The 20275-nt window shown below is 49.4% G+C and overlaps 1 protein-coding gene across 1 annotated transcript in view; it reads left to right on the top strand.

Annotated features, from left to right (window-relative positions):
* Positions 1 to 14860: 14860 nt before the first annotated feature.
* The window catches only part of LOC306750705 (disco-interacting protein 2 homolog C-like), a gene marked incomplete at both ends in the record, with an annotated part of 37645 nt that continues 32230 nt past the window's right edge, over positions 14861 to 20275 (top strand). The window contains 1 exon segment of the mRNA XM_079234175.1: positions 14861 to 14939. Within this exon segment, the coding sequence (XP_079090301.1) occupies positions 14861 to 14939 (79 nt within the window).

Here is a 20275-nt window from a genome sequence, read left to right as displayed (position 1 = left end):
CTCCGTATTGAAAAATAAAAACATTAATCACCAAAAATATGTATTAATTTACAACGTTCGGATGTTTCCGTAGCAACGCCAACGTGCGCGTGAGGCAGCGAGTCGCGGAAAAGCAACGTCAACTGGCGGAGCAACGCCAAGGGAAGTCCCGCAGAGGCCCGCAGAGAAAGCCGCGAACCGAGCTCCACTGCAGCAGAGGAGGAAGAGGAGGACAGGTAACAGGTGAGTTACGACGTAGAGAGTGACGCGGCGGCCTCGTTTTAACGTCGCCGCGGTTCGCTTTGTGCGCGTTGGCTAGCTTCAGTTAACGGCAGCTAGGTTAGCTAGCTACTTTAAGCTAGCTAGAAAGCGCCCGTTGACCGCCGCGCCGCGCCAGAAATCCCGGTAATATTCCGGAAGAGAGGACGTTAAAAAAACTCCGCTAACTTTACCGTTATGTGCGTGTTTGATTTGTCTAATTCAGACGCCACCAGCGAACCCTAACGGGTAACAAAAGACCGTTAAAGTCTGTTAAACAGATCCGCGATCAGCCGTTAATGTCAGTTTGTCAGCCAGCAACGTTTCACGAAGAATGACGTCATCCCAGTTCAGGCTCCTGGCCCTCAATTAAGATCCTTATCTTTAATCCAATTATGTTTTTAATGTGAGGTGACGTAACGCTATATATATATATATATATATATAAATTAGATGTAATAATACAAAAATGCATAATATATTTAAAGAAATAGGATAGAATAATAAGATTAAATGCACTACATATACCATTTTTTAAATATGATAATACAAAATGCATAACATATAAATAAATAGGATATAATAATAAGAAAAATGCACTATATATACAAAAAATAGATCTAATAATAAAAAAATGCATATTATGTATAAAAAAAGAGGATATAATAATAATAATAATAATAATAATAATAATAATAATAATAAGTGAACTAACAAAGCAACCACACTGTCTGTAATGAAGGGAAATGTCTTCAATACAGTTGGTCAAACTGTCATGTGACAGCAGCTCATGAAGGTGAATGTACGGAGACACACGTTCACCTGAACATATTTAATAGTGATTACATGAATCTAATCTACTTTAATACAGCAGTCTTCTGAAAGAGAGGAATATCAGTAATCTTGTTTTTTTAAGTAGATTTGTTTTCCTGCATTGTTGATGTCATAGGTTATGTTTTGAGATGATGTGCTGCCCCAACATATGAGACTAGTTGATAGATGAGATGTTTTAGCTTTAATGGTGAATCAATAAAAAGTCAATAGCTTCCCAGAACCTAAGGTGACACCTGCAGTGTTTGTCATGTTTGCTGAAGTAAAAACAGAAAACTAGTTGATTTACTGTTTTGATATATTGCTCATGACCTTAAATCTCCCAGTTGCAAGTTTAAAAAATACTAAATAAACTTGGACCAACATGAACCGCTTGCTTTGAATGTTTTAGTTCTTGTATTAATAATTTTATTCTAGATTGTTCAGTCAAACATTTGAAGCCATTGTTTTCTGCTCTGGCAATTTGTTAGTAGTTTTGACTCGAGTCAGTTATGAACTGATTAATAAAAGAGTTTTTTGTGAGAACTGAAAGTGTTCCTCAGTGACAGAGTGAGGCGTCACAAACACGCAGCATGTTCCTGTAGCAGCTGCAGTGTTTCTGCCGTCGGGACTCATTTCCTTCCTCACTGCTCCCCAACAGTTTCCGTGGTGACCATCGACATTCGCAGCACTCGTCCCGTTGAGTCACATGACGTCACCCCCGCATCCTCTGTGTCCAGCTGATCTCCAGGCGCCGCTAGCGCCGTTAGCGCTGGGTCCCGGGTACTACTGCTTCTACCAGGTACTGAGACACCAGTCACAAGTCCTGCCAAATGATTATATTGTCCATTAAATACATCTATTATGACAAAATCCAAGAAGTAAACAATAAGGCTTCATATGAAACCGTGAAGCACGGCCTCCTCGTGGCGTCTGTCCCGCGCTGCACAGCGTGTCGTCCAGCGCTGACGGTCCGCTCTGCTCTGCTCCAGAACCCACTGGGACGTCCCACAGCAGGCAGGCAGCTCGGTACCGTGTAGGCCGGCCCTCCTCTCCTCTGCCGGTCTCTGCAGCGTCCTCCTCCTCCTCCTCCTCCTCCTCCTCCTCCTCCTCCTCTCTCCGTCTCCCGGTCCACCTGGTCCTCCGCCGGCTGGACTCCAGCTCTCCGTCCTGGCCCCGCTCACTTCCTGGTCCCACAGATCCTCCTCATGACCTCACTCTCCTCTAGCAGCTCGTTGAGGATCCTCACTATGAGCTTCTTCACTCTGAAGCCTTCCATCGTAGTGAAGCCTTCACTTCCTTGCTTGCGGAGGATATTCTTAGCAGATTCTCTCAACCCGTCCTTATCAGAGAAGTAGTCCTCTAGCTTTATCTTCCTCATTCCCTTCGTGTCTTTGAGAAACGTTCTAATCCATTCCAGACCGTATTCCTTCACGCCCTCATTAACGGAGCCAGAGGTAAGACAACTGTCAGAGAACTCACTGGACTCGCCCTCCTCTCTGTCTCCTCCGTCATCCCCAGAGCCCCCTGGTCCCTTCTTGGCCTGCGAGCTCCCAGCGCCCCCCACTCTTCCTCTTGAGCTGACGGGCTTTAAACCCTTCCTCCTCTTCCTCCATGTCAGCCTCGTTTCCTTCCTCTACACTCACCACCTGCCTACTGCTGGCCTTCACCTGTCCTCCAGCAGTCGCCTGCTTGTCCTGCCCATCACCCACCTCCTCCTGCTGGACCCCGTCCACCTGCAGGACCACGTCCACCTGCTGGACCACGTCCACCTGCTGGACCACGTCCACCTGCAGGACCACGTCCACCTGTTGGACCACGTCCACTCCCTGGACCCCGTCCACCTGTTGGACCCCGTCCACCTGCAGGACCCCGTCCACTCCTTGGACCCCGTCCACCTGCAGGACCCCGTCCACTCCTTGTACCCCGTCCACCTGCAGGACCCTGTCCACTTCTTGGACCCCGTCCACCTGTTGGACCCTGTCCACCTGCAGGACCCCGTCCACTCCTTGGACCCCGTCCACCTGTTGGACCCCGTCCACCTGCTGGACCCCGTCCACCTGCTGGACCCCGTCCACTCCTTGGACCCCGTCCACCTGTTGGACCCCGTCCACCTGCAGGACCCCGTCCACTCCCTGGACCACGTCCACTTGCAGGACCCCGTCCCCCTGGAGCTCACCTGGCTCCTCCTGACCCTCCTCCTCCACCTGTCCTCCCATGTCCTCCTGCTGGACCTCTCCCTCCCCCTCCTGACTCTCCACCACCCCCTCTTGACCCACCTTCTGGACCCCACCTGTCCCCTCCTGTGCTGCCGGGTCGTCCTGAGGGTCTCTGCCCTCCGGCTCTTCCTCTGCAGCCCTCGGCTCCCCAACAGGAGCTCCTGCAGCGCCCTCACCTGCCTCACCAGGCTTTGGCCAGGTGCCCTGAGCTCCTGCATACAAAACATTTGGACCCTGAGGTTGCAAACATAACATAATTTATGTTATATATGACTTGAACCCAGAGGAAACCTTCCTCACCTGGGACATAATCTTACCATGCTTTCCCAGTTCCCTCACCAGCGCCTCGTCCCTGATAAACGGCGGCATGACGGCCACGGACTCGCCGTTCACCTGCACCCCGCCCGCCACCATGTTGGCTTTCGCCACGCTGTCCAGGAACAGCACCACCCCTCCGCTCATGCGGGCAGCGGAGACCACGCTGCCGTGCCCCACCACCCGGCCCACGGCCAGCCGCACTCCTCTACGGAGCAGAGGAAGCCCGCTACCCTCACCCCGTGTCTCCTCGTCAGGCCGCTGTAGTCCATGTCGTGTGCCGAGCCGCCGCAAACAAACAACCACGAACCCAACCAACCCCACGTACACACAAAAAAAATAACCCCCTACAATCCCACCGTTACACTACACACTATATTAACCACTTTAGCTACTAAATAAATCACTTCCAACTCAGCGCTCCACCACCATGGGGAGGGGGGGAGAAGGGGAGGAAGGGAGAGAGGGAGAGGGAGGGCGACACTAAAGCAGAACTGATGTAAGTCAAAGGGAAAGCTGTCAGTGGGAGGGAAGGATAGTGAATGGTGGGACGGAGGAAGGGAGACGGGGAGCTTCAGGGAGGGAGAGGGAGGAGTGGACCCTGCAGCTTTACTGCTCTGTGATTGGTGGGCCACGTGCTGACCTCTCAAACTGTAGCCTAACTAGGGCTCCCATACATTCACACACACACACACACACACAGTGGCGTGCGGCCCTCTGTTGAGTGGCAGGGACATGTGAGCGCCTTCGCATTTGCTATTCTGGGCAGGGGAGGGGAAACCGGGAGGGAACAGGGGAGCCGGGGGGAGCCGAGGGTCTTTTCTCTTTCTGCCAGTGGCCGAGCCGTCGCGAGGAGCCGCTCATGATTGTTATCTGGTGTTGTGTAGGCTCTTAGTGTGCGTGGCCATAGAAGTCTTGTGCTTTATTCCCCACTTTAGGCCGGAGAAGATGGGGTGCTGCTTTAGTAAGGAGCTCAACCCCGGCCCGCCGAGCGAGAGGAGCAGCCTGTTGCAGCCCGACGGGCTGAGCGAGGGTACGCTGCGGGCCGGGGCCGTGGCCCAGCATGTGAGCCTGGACGAGGAGGACACGTGCGCGGCAGACAAGCCGGCTCAGAGGAAGGATGAGGAGGAGGGGCGGCCGGAGCCGGACAACAAAGTTGTGGCAGGCAACGCCGCCCGGACCGACGGGGATCTGAAGCCGGCCGGGGAAATTATTAACACAAACAAACAGACCGACGCGGACACGGAGCCCGGCAGGACGCACGCCGGCTGTGAACCGGCTCCGTATATGGAGGTGCCCACGCAGAGTCCAGCCAAACAGAAGATCCTGGAGAACGCCACGCTCAGGGCCCGGTGGTTCAACCAGCTCCAGGACGGGCAGAAGCACCAACCGGCAAAGTGTTTGTCAGCTCCCTCCAGGCTTCACCCTCAGCCGCAGGCTTGTCCCAGCACTGAGCACATTGAGGAGGAAGGTGAGGAGGAAGGTGAGGAGGAAGGTGAGGAGGAAGGTGAGGAGGAAGGCGAGGAGGAAGGCGAGGAGGAAGGCGAGGAGGACGGCACAGCGGCGCTGTGTCAAGGTTTCGAGACCCGTACCCGGAGCTTCTACAGCCTGTGTTCCATCGAGGACGACGACCTTGAACACGACCAAACAGCTGGAGCGACACACTCGCGGCTCACAGCTGAAGCAGCAGCAGCTGCTCTGCCCTGTATAGCGGAGTCTCCGGCATCCAGCCAATCGCACGCGGAGGCATCCGCGGCCCGGGACCAGACGGACGTGACGGAATCTAAAACGGTCAGCTGGTCACACGACGAGGAACCGGCTTCAGCAGAGTCGCACGTTACAGAACGCTCTTCCAGCGTCCCGTCACAGACCTCAGAGGGTTCGCTCTTCTCAGAGGAGGCCGCCGCTCCTCGTCCTGTTGCATCTCAACAGGGAGAGACTCCGTGGGACCCGCTAGCCCCGTCCAGCAGCCCGGCAAGCAGCGAGGAACCTCAGGCGTCCGCTCCCGCCGGCGCTCAGCCTGAAGACGTGAACGGCCGGGCGGCTGCAGAGGACCCGGATGTTTACATGATGATGACGTCACACAGGGGTCAAAGGGCACGTGTGGAGGAGGGCGATGAACTCGCACGGGGCGACACAGCAGGAGCATCAGAGCAGAGGGAGAGTGTGTACTTTGGGGAAACGGTGGCTATTTTCCAGGAGGAAGAGTTTGAGTCTGACTTTAATCCTCTGGACCATCGTCTGAGTGAGTCTGACCCGTTCACCGAGCGGCACGTCCAACGCTCACAACCGGCAGCTGAAACTCCTGAGCCGGATCCCTGCAGCCCGAGTCCTTCAGAGCTCGTTTCTCTTCAGACCGAGGTGGACAAACCCTCCCTGCGGAGCGAGGCCATCCCTGTGGGCGGCCACAGCGAGCAGGAGGCGGACGGCGGTCACGGGGGAACGGCGGAGACGACTCTCACCGAGGTGTCCTCCGTGTCCTCGGGGTCCAGCCTCTCAGCCGTGTCTTCACTGCCCATCGAACTGACCGCCTTCTCCTGCCACACGGATCTACCACCTCTCTCCGACCCCAAAAACTCACCTCGCCAGTGTGACTCCGTCACGTCCGACCATTCAGACGTCGGTTCAGACAATCCAGCGTTTGAGCCGAGCAGCGTTGAGCCGCCTCGCCGCCACGCCGAGGCTCCATCGGCTGACTCTGACCGCGGAGATGAGAAAGCCGAAGCTGAGCCTTTTCCGGACGTCCTCATGAGCGGAGACGACGGACCGGCTGTCGAACAAAACAAACCAGAAATCTGTCGCAACAGCAAACGTGTTGATGAAGATGATGTCACAGAGGTTTCACCTGAACCGACCCAGAGCTGTCACCTGTCGGAGCTCAGTGAAGGTCAGAGTTCCCTCCAGTCCTTTACCTCCAGCGTTTCCTCCGCCTGTGTGACGCCTGAAGCCGACCTGCAGCGAGCCGCCGCCGCCGCTTCACCTCAAGCCGGAGCTGAGGGGATACCGGCTCGCGTGTCGCGGGAGGAGACGTCCGCTCTGAGCAGCGACATTCCTCCAGAAACTCCAGAGAACTCGGCTCCCGAGACGCCGGCCCAAAGTCGCGAGGCGGACGCCTGCGACGACGCCTTCGGGATCCTCCGTGACTTCAGCTGTGCGGACGACCAGGCCGTGACCTCCGTGGACCCGGGTCAGATCGACCTTTACGCCTCCACGCCGTCCTACGAGATCCACGTCCCGGGTCGGGAGCCGTCGGGGACCGCCGACGAGGGAGAGCAAGAGGGAGGGATGAGGGAGATGGTGTCCGAGCTGCTGGGAGAGGACGCCGGCGCCTCCGTCTGCCGCCTCTACCCGCAGCCCTGGATCAAGCTGGGTCTGGAGGAGAGCTGCGGGGTCTGGGCCCAGGGCGCGCCGGACGAGGAGCCCGGCCCGGAGAGCGTGGAGCAGATCCCGGCCCTGGTCTCGGAGCTGCAGCCCTCCATGGCCCTGCTGGGCGCGTACCCCTACAGCACGGTGATGCCTCAGGGCCGCTGCGTGTGGGACTGGCACACAGAGTGCACTCAGGCTGTAAGTGTTCCAGCAAGGTCCAGTGAAAGCTTTCAGTTCCATGTCTTATTGCACGGAGACGCTGCGTAACGAGGGCTCGTTGAAATATCGGCCTCGATATCACGACGTCAGAGTGAATCTATAAACGACGCGTTAACCTCGAGTGAGATGAAATAGCGTTTTAGTTTTGTGGATTTAATTCAACGTCCTTGAATCGGACCCGATGAGAGCTGCTGCAGAAAACACCTTGTCTGTTTCTTGCCCAGTAATTCCGTCCTTCTTGGTTCTCTTTGTGCCCGTTTGTGTCTTCTTGGCGTCAGGCGGCCGTCGCTTCCCCCAGCCTGAACCCCGAGGCCGAGGCATGGACCAATCACGGCTTTGACTTGAGCGTCGCCGGCCCCGCCTACCTTCAGGCGCCGCAGCCATGGCTGCAGTTCCCCAACGTGCTGACCCATCAGGAAGGTAAGCCGCAGTCACCGCAGCTCGGTTCTGAAGTAAAACTGTCACTGACATTCTTTGTGATTTATTCGTTGCTCCGCCGGTCTTTTAGGATACGAACCGGCGTTCCAGCTGCAGAGCGCGGGCCTGTCCGAGGCCGCTCCCGGCCCGCTGGAGTACCAGCCGCTGCCCGCTGACGCTCCGCTGGTCAACGGGCTGCCCGGCGATGCGCCCGCTGCAGGTAGCACCCCGTTCACCTGTATTCATGGTCCTCCGCTTTCAAAATGGAGCCACAAAGCAGACGCAGTCGGGACGTCCTTTCAGGGTTCTTAGTCTTGGAAAACCTGGAAAAGTCATGGAGTTTTAAAATGGTTGTTTCCAGGCCTGGAAAAGTCCTTGGAAAAAATAAAATCCCCAAAGTTTAGTAAAAGTCATGTAAATGTGTTATATTCATGTGTTCATGACGTTCATTTACGCTGAGTTTGAAATAATGAATATGCTTTTAAAAGAAAGACTCAAAATATAAGCAGGCATACATACAGGCATCTATATAAATGTTTATTCTTTTAATCAAACTATTGTCTCATTCATTTGTATCATTTAAGGTTTACTGTATGCTTTGTATTCTCATTGTTAGTTTAAATACTACATTTACTCACTTTTTACTGTTTACACCCAGATTTCACTAAATGTTTGTCATGACATTTGGTTAAAAGTCATGAAACCCACTGGTCAAAATGTGTCTGAACCCTGTCTTTTGATTCCAGTGGACGGCAGCGAGGAGCTGAGGAGCGTTCTGGAGTCCTGCCTGAACAGGTAACACTCAGATCAGATAATGGGACCAGCGCTCTGAACCAGTGAACCAGTAAACCAGTGAACCAGTGAACCAGTAAACCAGTAAACCAGTGAACCAGTGAACCAGTCCACCGGGGTTCAGGTTCCTCCCAGCCTGTTAATCCAGTGGTTTGTCGGCGTTCCTTTCCGATGGCGCTCTCCTCCTCTGCCCCCCACAGGGAGCACCTTGGCAACGACCTGTACCTCAACTCCCAGATGGACAGCGACCAGTACGTTTCCATAGCGACGCTGGCCAGCCTCGACAAGGTCAAGAGCCTCAGCGCGGACCTGGACCTCATCTCCGACATCTTGAAATGTCAGCGTTCGTTTCCTCACCGGTCTTTATTTGATGTTGTGAATGTCTGGTTGTGGTTAGAGTACCTGGACAGGTGTGAGGTTGTTGGTTCCAGCTCTCAGGCTCTTCTCTCATTGGTCCACAGCTCTGCCGCTGGTTCAGGTGTCTCCGTGTGGACTGAAGGTCCGGCCCAGTCAGAGTCGCTGTGTCGTCATCCTGAGAGAGATCCCCAGCACCACACCTCAGGAGGCAGGAAGCTCTCCTCCTCTCTCCTCCTCTCTCCTCTCCTCTCCTCTCCTCCTATCCTCCTCTCCTCTCCTCTCTCCTCTCCTCTCCTCCTCTCCCCTCCTCTCCTCTCCTCCTCCTCTTCCTCTCTCCTCCTGACCGTGTGTTTGCTCCCCGTTGTTCTGCAGGAGGTGGAGTCTCTCTTTGACGGTGAGAACCGTCCAAAGTTCCTGAGCTGTGAGTTTGTGAGCAACGACAACTGGTTCGTCACTTTTGAGTCAGAAACCGACGCCCAGCAGGTGAAACACTTTTTACTTTTCAAGATTTGAGGTTTTCAAACCAAGCTTTGAACGTTGTTTCAGAATTTAAACGTCAACGTTATGAACGAACAAACTCAGCTTTTAAAACACAATCAAACTGTTGTGATCTTATAATATAATCACTGAAATGCTTTTGATGTTTATAGATTTAATTCAAACGGCTACAAACTGTTTGTGTGATTTTAAAAAGCTCTTATTCCCGTCCGTCTTCAGGCCTACAAGTACCTGAGAGAAGACGTCCGTGAGTTCCAGGGGAAGCCCATCATGGTGAGGATAAAAGCCAAAACCATGGCGGTGTCTACCTTTGCTCCGAAGAACGGCTACAGACCCGCCCAGCTGCAGCTGGACCAGTGCGCCTCCTACTTCCCCCCCGGCCCGTACCAGCAGCCCGGCCCGCCGCAGCAGCTGTACGACCTCAACGAGGTCTGGGCTTCGGCCGCGACGGGATACCAGGAATGTGCCGAGGTGAGCGGCTCGTTACTTTGTGACGTCGAATGTGTTCCGTCTCTCTGACGCGTGCTGAGCGCGTGGCGTCGTTTCTGTCCGCAGCATCAGAGCCTGATGAACGACCTCATCAACGGATTCTCCGACTTCCAGCCGTACGACCCTCACAGGCCGAGGTAGACGCCGCTCAGATCGCTCGCCGTTACGAGAACGAGACCCGGTGTCGATACCGGCGACGCATTCACGATCCGTTTCTTCCAGGAGAGGCTCCAGGTGGTCCGGCTCTCGAGACCGCTGGCAGAGCGAGGCCCCGCCCCCGACGGAGCAAACGCCGGAGGAGCGCTCCTCTTCCGCGACGAAGACGAGTCGAGGGCGGTCGCAGGACAACGCGCGCCGACAGAGCAGAGGGGCGAGGGCGCCCCTGTCTGAGCGAGCAAGGTAACGACACTGAAAGGGGACGTTTAGGGTTCTGCACCGGAGAGGATGGATCTGGACCCGTATGAGCTGCATTGCAATGCACCAATGACTCAGCAGCTATTTCTGTTGTAGCTGGTCTGATCCGGTCACGTGACTCGGCTGGAACATGAAGCGTGAACACACAAACGGTCAATAACTCGTGCAGCTAAAAACCATGAAGACGGTTAAAGTGACAGCCGGAGTTCTATTCTGCTGTGTGGTAATGTCGGCGTGTTGATGATGTCATCATTACGCTCTGTGTGTCTGAAGGAGAGGGAACTTCAGCCAGAGGAGGAGAGACAACCCGAGGTCGTGGGACCGAGCTGCTGGAAACACTCGTGTGAGTAGCCAGCGAGCATCATGGGTGTTTGGAAAGCTCGCGTTGTTGTGTGTTGACTGTGTGTATTTGTTAGAATTCGGCCAATCAGTCGCCTCCCAGGCCGCCGACTCCTCCCCCCGAGCTCGGCCTCACGAGCTTCCCTCCTCTGCCTTCAAACACGGCCATGACGCCGGTACCTACAGCCAACGGCAACGCCAAGGTGACACTCACTCACTCACTCACTCACTCACTCACTCACTCACTCACTCACTGACTGACTGACTGACTGACTGACTGACTGACTGACTGACACACACACACTCACTCACTCACTCACTCTCACACACACACACTCACCCCCCCCCAGACTAACTCTCTGTGTTCACAGACTCCAGTGCAGAGCAGCAGTGTGTGTTCATCGGGGTCGACGGCGCCTCTCGAGCAGCAGACCTCAGACCAGTGAGTGAAGATGTGTCTCTGCTTCTTCTCCCAGAACGTGGCTAAACCCGCAGCTCCTCCGCCTGTCGCCCCGTTGCCCCGCAGGACATTCATCTCCTGAGCTGACTTTGATCGCCTGCTGAGCCGAGTGTAGTGAGTTTGTTGTGCTCGTCTCTGCAGGAACGTGAAGCAGCGCGCGGAGCCCAAAGCAGCGCAGCCGCCCCAGGAGCCCGGCCCAGTAAGAGTGTGTGTGTGTGTGTGTGTGTGTGTGTGTGTGTGTGTGTGTGTGTGTGTGTGTGTGTGTGTGTGTGTGTGTGTGTGTGTGTGTGTTCATGTTCATAGTGTAGAGCTTTTTGTTTCATGTCTCTCTCAAAAGTCAGGCGAACTAGCAAGCGTACACAAGACCTCGAAACCAGTCCAGTGAAACCAGTCCAGTGAAACCAGTCCAGTGAACGTACCATCACTGGTACAATTTCATAAATTGACAGTAGCAAACGGCTAAATACATTAATTTACCGCAAAGAGGAGAAAAAAAGACAAACAAAAGAAAGACAAAGCATAAAATAAAATAAAAAAGAGGACACTAAGCACGATTGTGTATTTAAACATTTATTACTGGCAACGCACAGTAATATAATTCAAATTCTTTGTAAAAAACATGAAAAATAGGTTTTTGGTTTGTAAATTTACATTTGTGAATATAACATTTGGCAAAGATGATTCATCGCTAATACATTTAGAGACATTTTTCCATAACCTTTTGTAGATCTGACAATGCCAAAAAAGACAGTTTCAGGTTGAACTGTACAAAAGGTACAATTCATATCTGAATCTTTTTAAACCTCTTGAGAATATGCTTTGCAGGGTCCCTCCCCCAAATGACCACGAGGAATGTAAACAACCAACATGGCCGCTGTTAGAATTCACAGCTGTTAGACACCAGCAGCCACAGACGCACACACCAGAAGGTCACACGCTCACTAAAGTCTTAAAGCCCCCAGAATGCAGCAGTACGACGGAGATCAATATATTTATATATAAATATATATATGTGTGTGTGTGTGTGTGTGTGTCTTTGACGTTGTGAAATTAAGTTTTTACCAACTTTTGGACCAGAAACTTATTCTCAATGTTTTGACTCAATTAAAAATATGCAACAAATAGAATATATATATATATATATATATATATATATATATATATATATATATATATATATATATATTCTATGTGTATATGTATGTATATATATATATATATATATATATATATATATATATATATATATATATATATATATATATATATATATATATATATATATAATTCAGATGTGAGATGTTTGAGAATGAACAGGTGTGAGACCCTCTGACCCCAAGCGTGTGCTCTGATTGGCCAGGAGTCCAAGAGGCCCAGCTACGCCGCCATCTGTCAGCGGGCGACGCCCAACGAGCCGCCGCCTACTGACTCCGCCCCTTCAGAGGAGTGGGAGGAGCTAGCCCCCACCTTTCCGGGCCGGTGATCGTATCCGGTGGAGAAAAGGACCCTTTCTTCTTTTTTTTGTCTCCGGTGTCACATAAACTGAAACTGTTTAATGTATTGATGTGCTGTCGTATTACGCTGAGCAATAATCTGTGTCTTCACTCGCACCAAGCTGAACCAGACGGAGGTTTGGATCCTGAAACTAGACCCTGCATGGGTTCAGGGTGCGTGGGTCCATCCGGTCCTGAACCCATGCAGGGTCTAGTTTTTATAGAGGAAGCTGTTAGTTTGTAGTCAAGATCCACACACACACACACACACACACACACACACACACACACACACACACACACACGGGGAGCTGGGTTTTGGTTTAGTCTGGTTTAGCGGCTCCTGCTCGTGTCGACGGTTCTCCTGCTGTACGGGACGTTCTCCCATCGCTTCATTATTTGACTTTGTTGTTCCCTACATGTGTTCTCCCAGTCCTCTAGCCCTTAGTCTCCCAGTTGGTTGTTCTTGTCAGACGCTGGTGAGGCGTTCAGGCCCATCGAGTACCGGAAGGATCCAAAGTGTTCCTCCCTGAAAAGCACCGAATACCAGTCCTTTCTCTCTGCATGACTTATTTTTTTAAATTTCCGTTTTAGAGTTTAATTTATGTTGTATTTTTATTTAGTGAGACGGGAGTGCTTTGTGTGTCGAGCGTGAGGAGAACCTCACTGGGAACACTGGCTGGCCATTACCTTGAAGTGGATCCAGTCCCAATGCTCTTTTTGTTGAACGTACAGCATTTTAAATGTGAGCCGTTAGCGGGCGTTACTTTGTCTGTACAGATGTACATATTGTTAAACAGATATTAAAGTGCCTTTTGAAGTTAGAAATGCTCGTTTGTGTTGAATCCAGAAGTCTAATCTCTCCAGTTATTTGTTCCTGTAAATAAAGTGTTTAATGTTTCCTGTAAGTCCAGACGTCCCAGAGACGTGCTCTGAACGTCCAGACTGTGGTTCTGCCTGCTCACCAGCAGGGGGCAGACGAGCCACATAACGATGCTCCTCCTCTTCATCACTGGACCCTTAGATACTCATCACATTATTATTATTATTCTGATTATGTTGAATAAAGTGACCACCTTGAGGTTAGATCAGGTTGTCGGGTAAATAAATAAAACCAATGAGAAGACAAGAAGGAAACATGATCGTTGTTTTTTTGTGAGTTAATGTTGCACCACGCTACGCTCACGCTGAATAAAAGGTTTAAAATAACTTCAGAATATACATCAGAAACATAAATGAGGAAAAACTGTTTGAAAGACACGATACCGAATTGACAACGTTGATATTAAAGATTTTAATTGGATAAATTATTTACCAGATCTTTACCAGATCTCTATGAAACAAAAATTGAAGCTTTTGATTTTATATTTTAATTGATTTAATTTAAATAAATAAAAATGTTTTATTTAATTGTAATGATTTTTTTGTTTTTTATTGTTTTTGTTTTGCCAAACAAAAACAATCAAATTAAAACAATTTTTTTTTTGAATTTTAATTTATAAAAAAAGTCAATATAATTTCTTCATTATAATTTCCCTCTGAGATTCTAAATCCCAAAATATTTACTTTGAAGTTTTTGATTTTATATTTTAATTTTAATTTCTCTCCCAGCTGTATAAACGTTTTTTTTAAATAAAAAAAGTAATGTTGAATCTTTTAAATATTTTGTAAGTATTTTATTAAATTTGAATATAGTTTTAAAATATAATTTCCCTGCTAAACAAACATTTTATAATTGAATAATATTACAACAAAAGGGATGTTGAAGCTTTAAATATTATTTTTCAATAATATTTCCCTCCCAGATCTTTCCTTAACAAAACAAATATTAATTGATAAGATAAAACAAACAAAAAAGTTCAATTGGATTAACTTAAATATTATTTTAAATATATTTCCTTCATTATTATTTCCCTTTAGTACATTTACTAAACAAAAAGAACTTATAAAGATGAAAAAATAAATACAACTGATTAAATACAGATTAGTCCTTCACGTGGAAAACCACACGTCACGCGCGCTGGAAGGTGCGGCTGCGCCCGGCGCCCCCTGCCGGTGATGACCGGGCACGCGCCTCCTTCCTCCTGTGGAGTCACGTGACAGCAGCGGCAAGAAGCTGCGAACGGCGCTGACTGGGTCTGCGCGCGAGCCTCATCATCATCATCATCATCATCATCATCACCACCAGCAAGCAGCACCACCGCGACCGCGACGGCACCGAGCTACCGAGCAGCGTCATGGCGGACCCCCGCTGAAGAAGAGCCGCAGCCGCGTTCATTTTCCTCTTTGTTCGTCCTCGACGTCCTCGTCGTCTCTCCGAGCCTCCGCCGAGGAGGGGCCGCCGCCGAGGAAGAGGAGGAGGAAGAAGAAGAAGAGGAGGAAGAGGAGGCAGCAACCGTTGGAGGTGTGTTGTTTTACTCCGTGCACGAGCCCGAATGGCGGACCGCGAGGCGTCGCCGGTACCGTTGGAGATCCGAGCCCGGCTGGCGGAGCTGGAGCTGGAGCTGTCAGAGGGTAAGACGTGACTCAAATCAAGCGCCCCCTCCTCCTCCTCATCCTCCTCCTCTTCCTCTTTCCCCTCGTTTTCTCACCGACACCACCGTCATCATCATCACCATCCACACCGGGAGCCGTTACCTACTAACGGAATCCAACCGTTCATTCCTGCGGCCCCCCTCCTCTTCCTCTTCTTCCTCCTCCTCCTCTTCCTCCTCTTCCCGCTCCTCCCATCCAGATGTTTGTCATCCAGCGGACCGGCCTGTCCGGCTCCCTGTAGCCGGGAGAGGGAGAGGGCAGAGCGGGGAAACACACTGCGGGACTCGGCCGCGGCTCTTTGTCCACACACACACACACACACACACACACACACACACACACACACACACACACGCACACACACACACACACACACACACACACACACACACACACACATTTTTGTTTTGTTTTGACCTTGAGATGATGACGCGCCCAGCCTACCTGTGTGCGCGCGTGTATGTGTGTGTGTGTGCGTGTGTGCGCCCGCACGTGTGGTTTAATAATAGCATTGCGATGCAACGCTGCGTGACAGCAGCAGTCCAGCTCCTGATGGCCCTGATCTCCTCCTGCTGGGCCTGCAGAGGAGGAGGAGGAGGAGGAAGAGGAGGAAGAGGAAGAGGAGGAAGAGGAGGAAGCTTGGGAGTATCCCCCCCCCCCCCCCCCCCATCCATACATAAAGTGTCTCTGGGCCGCTGAGGCGCAATCACAACTGCTGTGTTTCAGGGGAGATGGAACATGCATCCTGCCTTTATGTAATGGGGGAGCCATGTTTTATTCATGAGGAGGAGGGAGGAGGGGGGGTCAGCAACACGCTGGACCGGAGACCCCCCATGTGGCCCCTCATGTGGCCCCTCATGTGGCCCCTCATGTGGCCCCCCCATGTTGCCTCCCGGGTTCATGCCGCTCTGTCGCAGCAGGTGTTGGTCGGACATGACACTCGTGTCAGGATGTGCAAAAACAACACCTGCAGTGAAGATACGGTCTCCAGGAGGACGAGGGTCTCCAGGAGGACGAGGGTCTCCAGGAGGACGGGGGTCTATGGGGTCTCTAGGAGGACGGGGGTCTATGGGGTCTCTAGGAGGACGAGGGTCTCCAGGAGGACGGGGGTCTATGGGGTCTCTAGGAGGACGAGGGTCTCTAGGAGGACGGGGGTCTATGGGGTCTCCAGGAGGACGGGGGTCTATGGGGTCTCTAGGAGGACGAGGGTCTCCAGGAGGACGGGGGTCTATGGGGTCTCTAGGAGGACGGGGGTCTATGGGGTCTCTAGGAGGACGAGGGTCTCTAGGAGGACGGGGGTCTATGGGGTCTCTAGGAGGACGGGGGTCTATGGGGTCTCTAGGAGGACGGGGGTCTAGCTGCTGCTTCAGGTGGATTCAGGTGGACACACACACACACACACACACACACACACACACACACACACACACACACACACACACACACACACACACACAGAGGTGGACCTATGGGAGATTCCTCATCCAGCCGAGAGTGTTTATCAGAGCGGATCCTGCTGCTGGCAGATGTTGTTAATGATGGAAAACACGGCGGGAGGAGGTGGAAACGACACACACACACACACACACACACACACACACACACACACACACGGCCAGGTGTGTGTGGTCCTTACAAAATAAGAACGTGTCGTGCCTGAAGATCAGGAATAATTATTGTGTTTTACTTCATTTCTATTTCTATTGATGTTTAGATTGTTGTTGTTTTTGTTGATCGATCGTTTCGTGTGTGAAACTGATCCCAGACTTGATCAGACCTGATCGGTTCAGAGCCGATCAATCGGTCGACTTCAATCTACTTGTTGAAGTAAAAGAAGCTTCTGAAATGTGAACATTTGCAGATTTGTTCTTGTTTTCTAAGACAGTAAACTGAATATTGATATTGATGACTTGAATAGAGACCAGAGGAGTGACCAATGAATCCAGAGAACAGACTGATGATTGATCAATGAATCCAGAGAGCAGACTGATGATTGGTAATTGATATCGATATAAAAAAATATCAGAAAAGTGAAGAAGTCAAGAAAAACTAAAACACAAAAGGCTTCTTCTGCCGAACGACTGTCAGCGAAGAAAACAGCCGGGATCACATGATCATCACTGTCTTAATACTCGTATCGATACTCTTATCAATATAAATACTCTTACCAATACTCTTATCGGCTCTTTTTGATTATTTAGTGAGAAAATAATACACATTTCTTTTCAACAAACAGATTTTCTTGAGTTCCTAAATCTCAGCTCATCAATGACCTCATTGATCATCTGTCATTGATCAGCTCTGGCCATGTGATCAAACTGTGTGTGTGTGTGTGTGTGTGTGTGTGTGTGTGTGTGTGTGTGTGTGTGTGTGTGTGTGTGTGTGTGTGTGTGTGTGTGTGAGCAGCTACAGGTTTGAAAGGAAGTAAATGTCCTCACAAACATAGTTAACCCCCAGAACGTTTCCTCCTCCTCAAAGATAGTTTTTAAATGTTTTTTCCTCTAAATATAAAAGCGGTCGAGGTGTTTCACATTTTGTCTCGTGAAGTTTGTGCGTCAGGAATAATCAGAGAGGGATTATTATTATTATGAATAATATTGTTATTGTTATTATAACGATATGTTGTGTAGTTTAGTTACTGAATGATTGAAACCATCAGTTGGGAAGATTTCCCTCTAAATTGATTTTAATCTGGAAAATAAAGTTTCTCAAATGTGAGAATTTCCTGATCGTGTCGTGGTTTTCATGTCTTTATGAGACCGAACATCTTTGAGTTTTGGTTGTCGTCATGGTGACGTCGTCATGGCGACGTCACTCGATGGTTTGTGGATGGTTTCAAAGACTTGATTTTGGACATCCTTTATAGAAATAAACACATTTATATAAGGAAATAATAAATCATAACTGCTAAATATCATATATTTTCATTGCTCAGCATCAGATTTATTATGAATGCAAACAATATAATCTGATTCAGCCAATCAGAGAAGAGATCCAACAGGCACTTTTTGGGGGTAAATCCAGAAGCCATTCATGTCTAATTTGCATATTCATTTTGCAGAAATATATTTAGTAATCCTCTTCCCAGACTGTCGTGATTTCATGTTCTGATCACACGTTTATTAACAGGCTGTTTTTTATTAATGAATCATTTCGACGTGTGATAATAAATATAAATACAGGAATTGTCATGAATGAAAGACGAGATTCCCAATGTTTCTATTTTTATGAATGATTTACTAATCCTTATTAATGCACAGGGTCTTGTGATTCATGACTTCCTTATTCTCGTGCGTTTAAATGTGTTTATAGACGATGTCCAGTAAAGTCTTTAAACATTTACATTTGCTGAAGTGATTTCAGGTTTTTGAGCCTTTTTAAGAGTTTACGCCTTTTTTGATGAATTATTTTTCTGAGGATAAAACTATATTTTTCATATGAAATGTTGAAAAACCCTTTTTTATTTGGAATAAAATCTGAATATATTAAATTCATAACGGGGTGTATGTGTGTGTGTGGTGTGTGTGTGTGTGTGGAGTTGGTTACCATGGCGGCTTCGTGGGTGGACGGACTGTTTATGATGATGTGACAAGAAAGTGAGAGAGATCAAAGAAAAACAAGATGTCAAGGAAAAAGACAGCGGAGAAGAAGTAGGAACAGATGGATACGGGAGGAAAGGAGGGAATACAAAGTATGGTAGGAAGGGAGGAATGAAGGGAGGAAGAAGTATAGTAGGAAGAGAGGAAGAAGTATAGAAGGAAGGGAGGAAGAAGTATAGAAGGAAGGGAGGAAGAAGTATAGAAGGAAGGGAGGAAGAAGTATAGAAGGAAGGGAGGAAGAAGTATAGAAGGAAAGAAGGAAGGAAGAGAGGTAGAAGTATAGTTGGAAGGGAGGAAGAAGTATAGAAGGAAGGGAGGAAGAAGTATAGAAGGAAAGAAGGAAGGAAGAGAGGTAGAAGTATAGTTGGAAGGGAGGAAGAAGTATAGAAGGAAGGGAGGAAGAAGTATAGAAGGAAAGAAGGAAGGAAGAGAGGTAGAAGTATAGAAGGAAGGGAGGAAGAAGTATAGTAGGAAGGGAGGAAGAAGTATAGAAGGAAAGAAGGAAGGAAGAGAGGTAGAAGTATAGAAGGAAAGAAGGAAGAAGTATAGAAGGAAGGGAGGAAGAAGTATAGAAGGAAAGAAGGAAGGAAGAGAGGTAGAAGTATAGTAGGAAGGGAGGAAGAAATATAGAAGGAAGGGAGGAAGAAGTATAGAAGGAAGGGAGGAAGAAGTTTAGTAGGAAGAGAGGTAGAAGTTTAGTAGGAAGAGAGGTAGAAGTATAGAAGGAAGGGAGGAAGAAGTATAGAAGGAAAGAAGGAAGGAAAGAAGGAAGAAGTATAGTAGGAAGGGAGGAAGAAGTATAGTAGGAAGAGAGGTAGAAGTATGGAAGGAAGGGAGGAAGAAGTATAGTAGGAAGAGAGGAAGAAGTATAGAAGGAAGGGAGGAAGAAGTATAGTAGGAAGAGAGGTAGAAGTATAGAAGGAAAGAAGGAAGAAGTATAGTAGGAAGGGAGGAAGAAGTATAGAAGGAAGGGAGGAAGAAGTATAGAAGGAAGGGAGGAAGAAGTATAGAAGGAAGGGAGGAAGAAGTATAGAAGGAAGGGAGGAAGAAGTATAGAAGGAAAGAAGGAAGGAAGAGAGGTAGAAGTATAGTTGGAAGGGAGGAAGAAGTATAGAAGGAAAGGAGGAAGAAGTATAGAAGGAAAGAAGGAAGGAAGAGAGGTAGAAGTATAGTTGGAAGGGAGGAAGAAGTATAGAAGGAAGGGAGGAAGAAGTATAGAAGGAAAGAAGGAAGAAGTATAGTAGGGAGGGAGGAAGAAGTATAGAAGGAAGGGAGGAAGAAGTATAGAAGGAAGGGAGGAAGAAGTATAGAAGGAAGGGAGGAAGAAGTTTAGTAGGAAGAGAGGTAGAAGTATAGAAGGAAGGGAGGAAGAAGTATAGAAGGAAGAGAGGTAGAAGTATGGAAGGAAGGGAGGAAGAAGTATAGAAGGAAGAGAGGTAGAAGTATGGAAGGAAGGGAGGAAGAAGTATAGAAGGAAGGGAGGAAGAAGTATAGAAGGAAAGAAGGAAGGAAGAGAGGTAGAAGTATAGTAGGAAGGGAGGAAGAAGTATAGAAGGAAGGGAGGAAGAAGTATAGAAGGAAAGAAGGAAGGAAGAGAGGTAGAAGTATAGTAGGAAGGGAGGAAGAAGTATAGAAGGAAGGGAGGAAGAAGTATAGAAGGAAGGGAGGAAGAAGTATAGAAGGAAAGAAGGAAGGAAGAGAGGTAGAAGTATAGTA

The sequence above is a fragment of the Taurulus bubalis genome (genome assembly GCF_910589615.1).
Source record: "Taurulus bubalis genome assembly, chromosome: 18".
Classification (NCBI taxonomy): domain Eukaryota; kingdom Metazoa; phylum Chordata; class Actinopteri; order Perciformes; family Cottidae; genus Taurulus; species Taurulus bubalis.
Note: the sequence above shows the minus strand (reverse complement) of the source record. Positions and strands in the feature narration are given on the sequence as shown.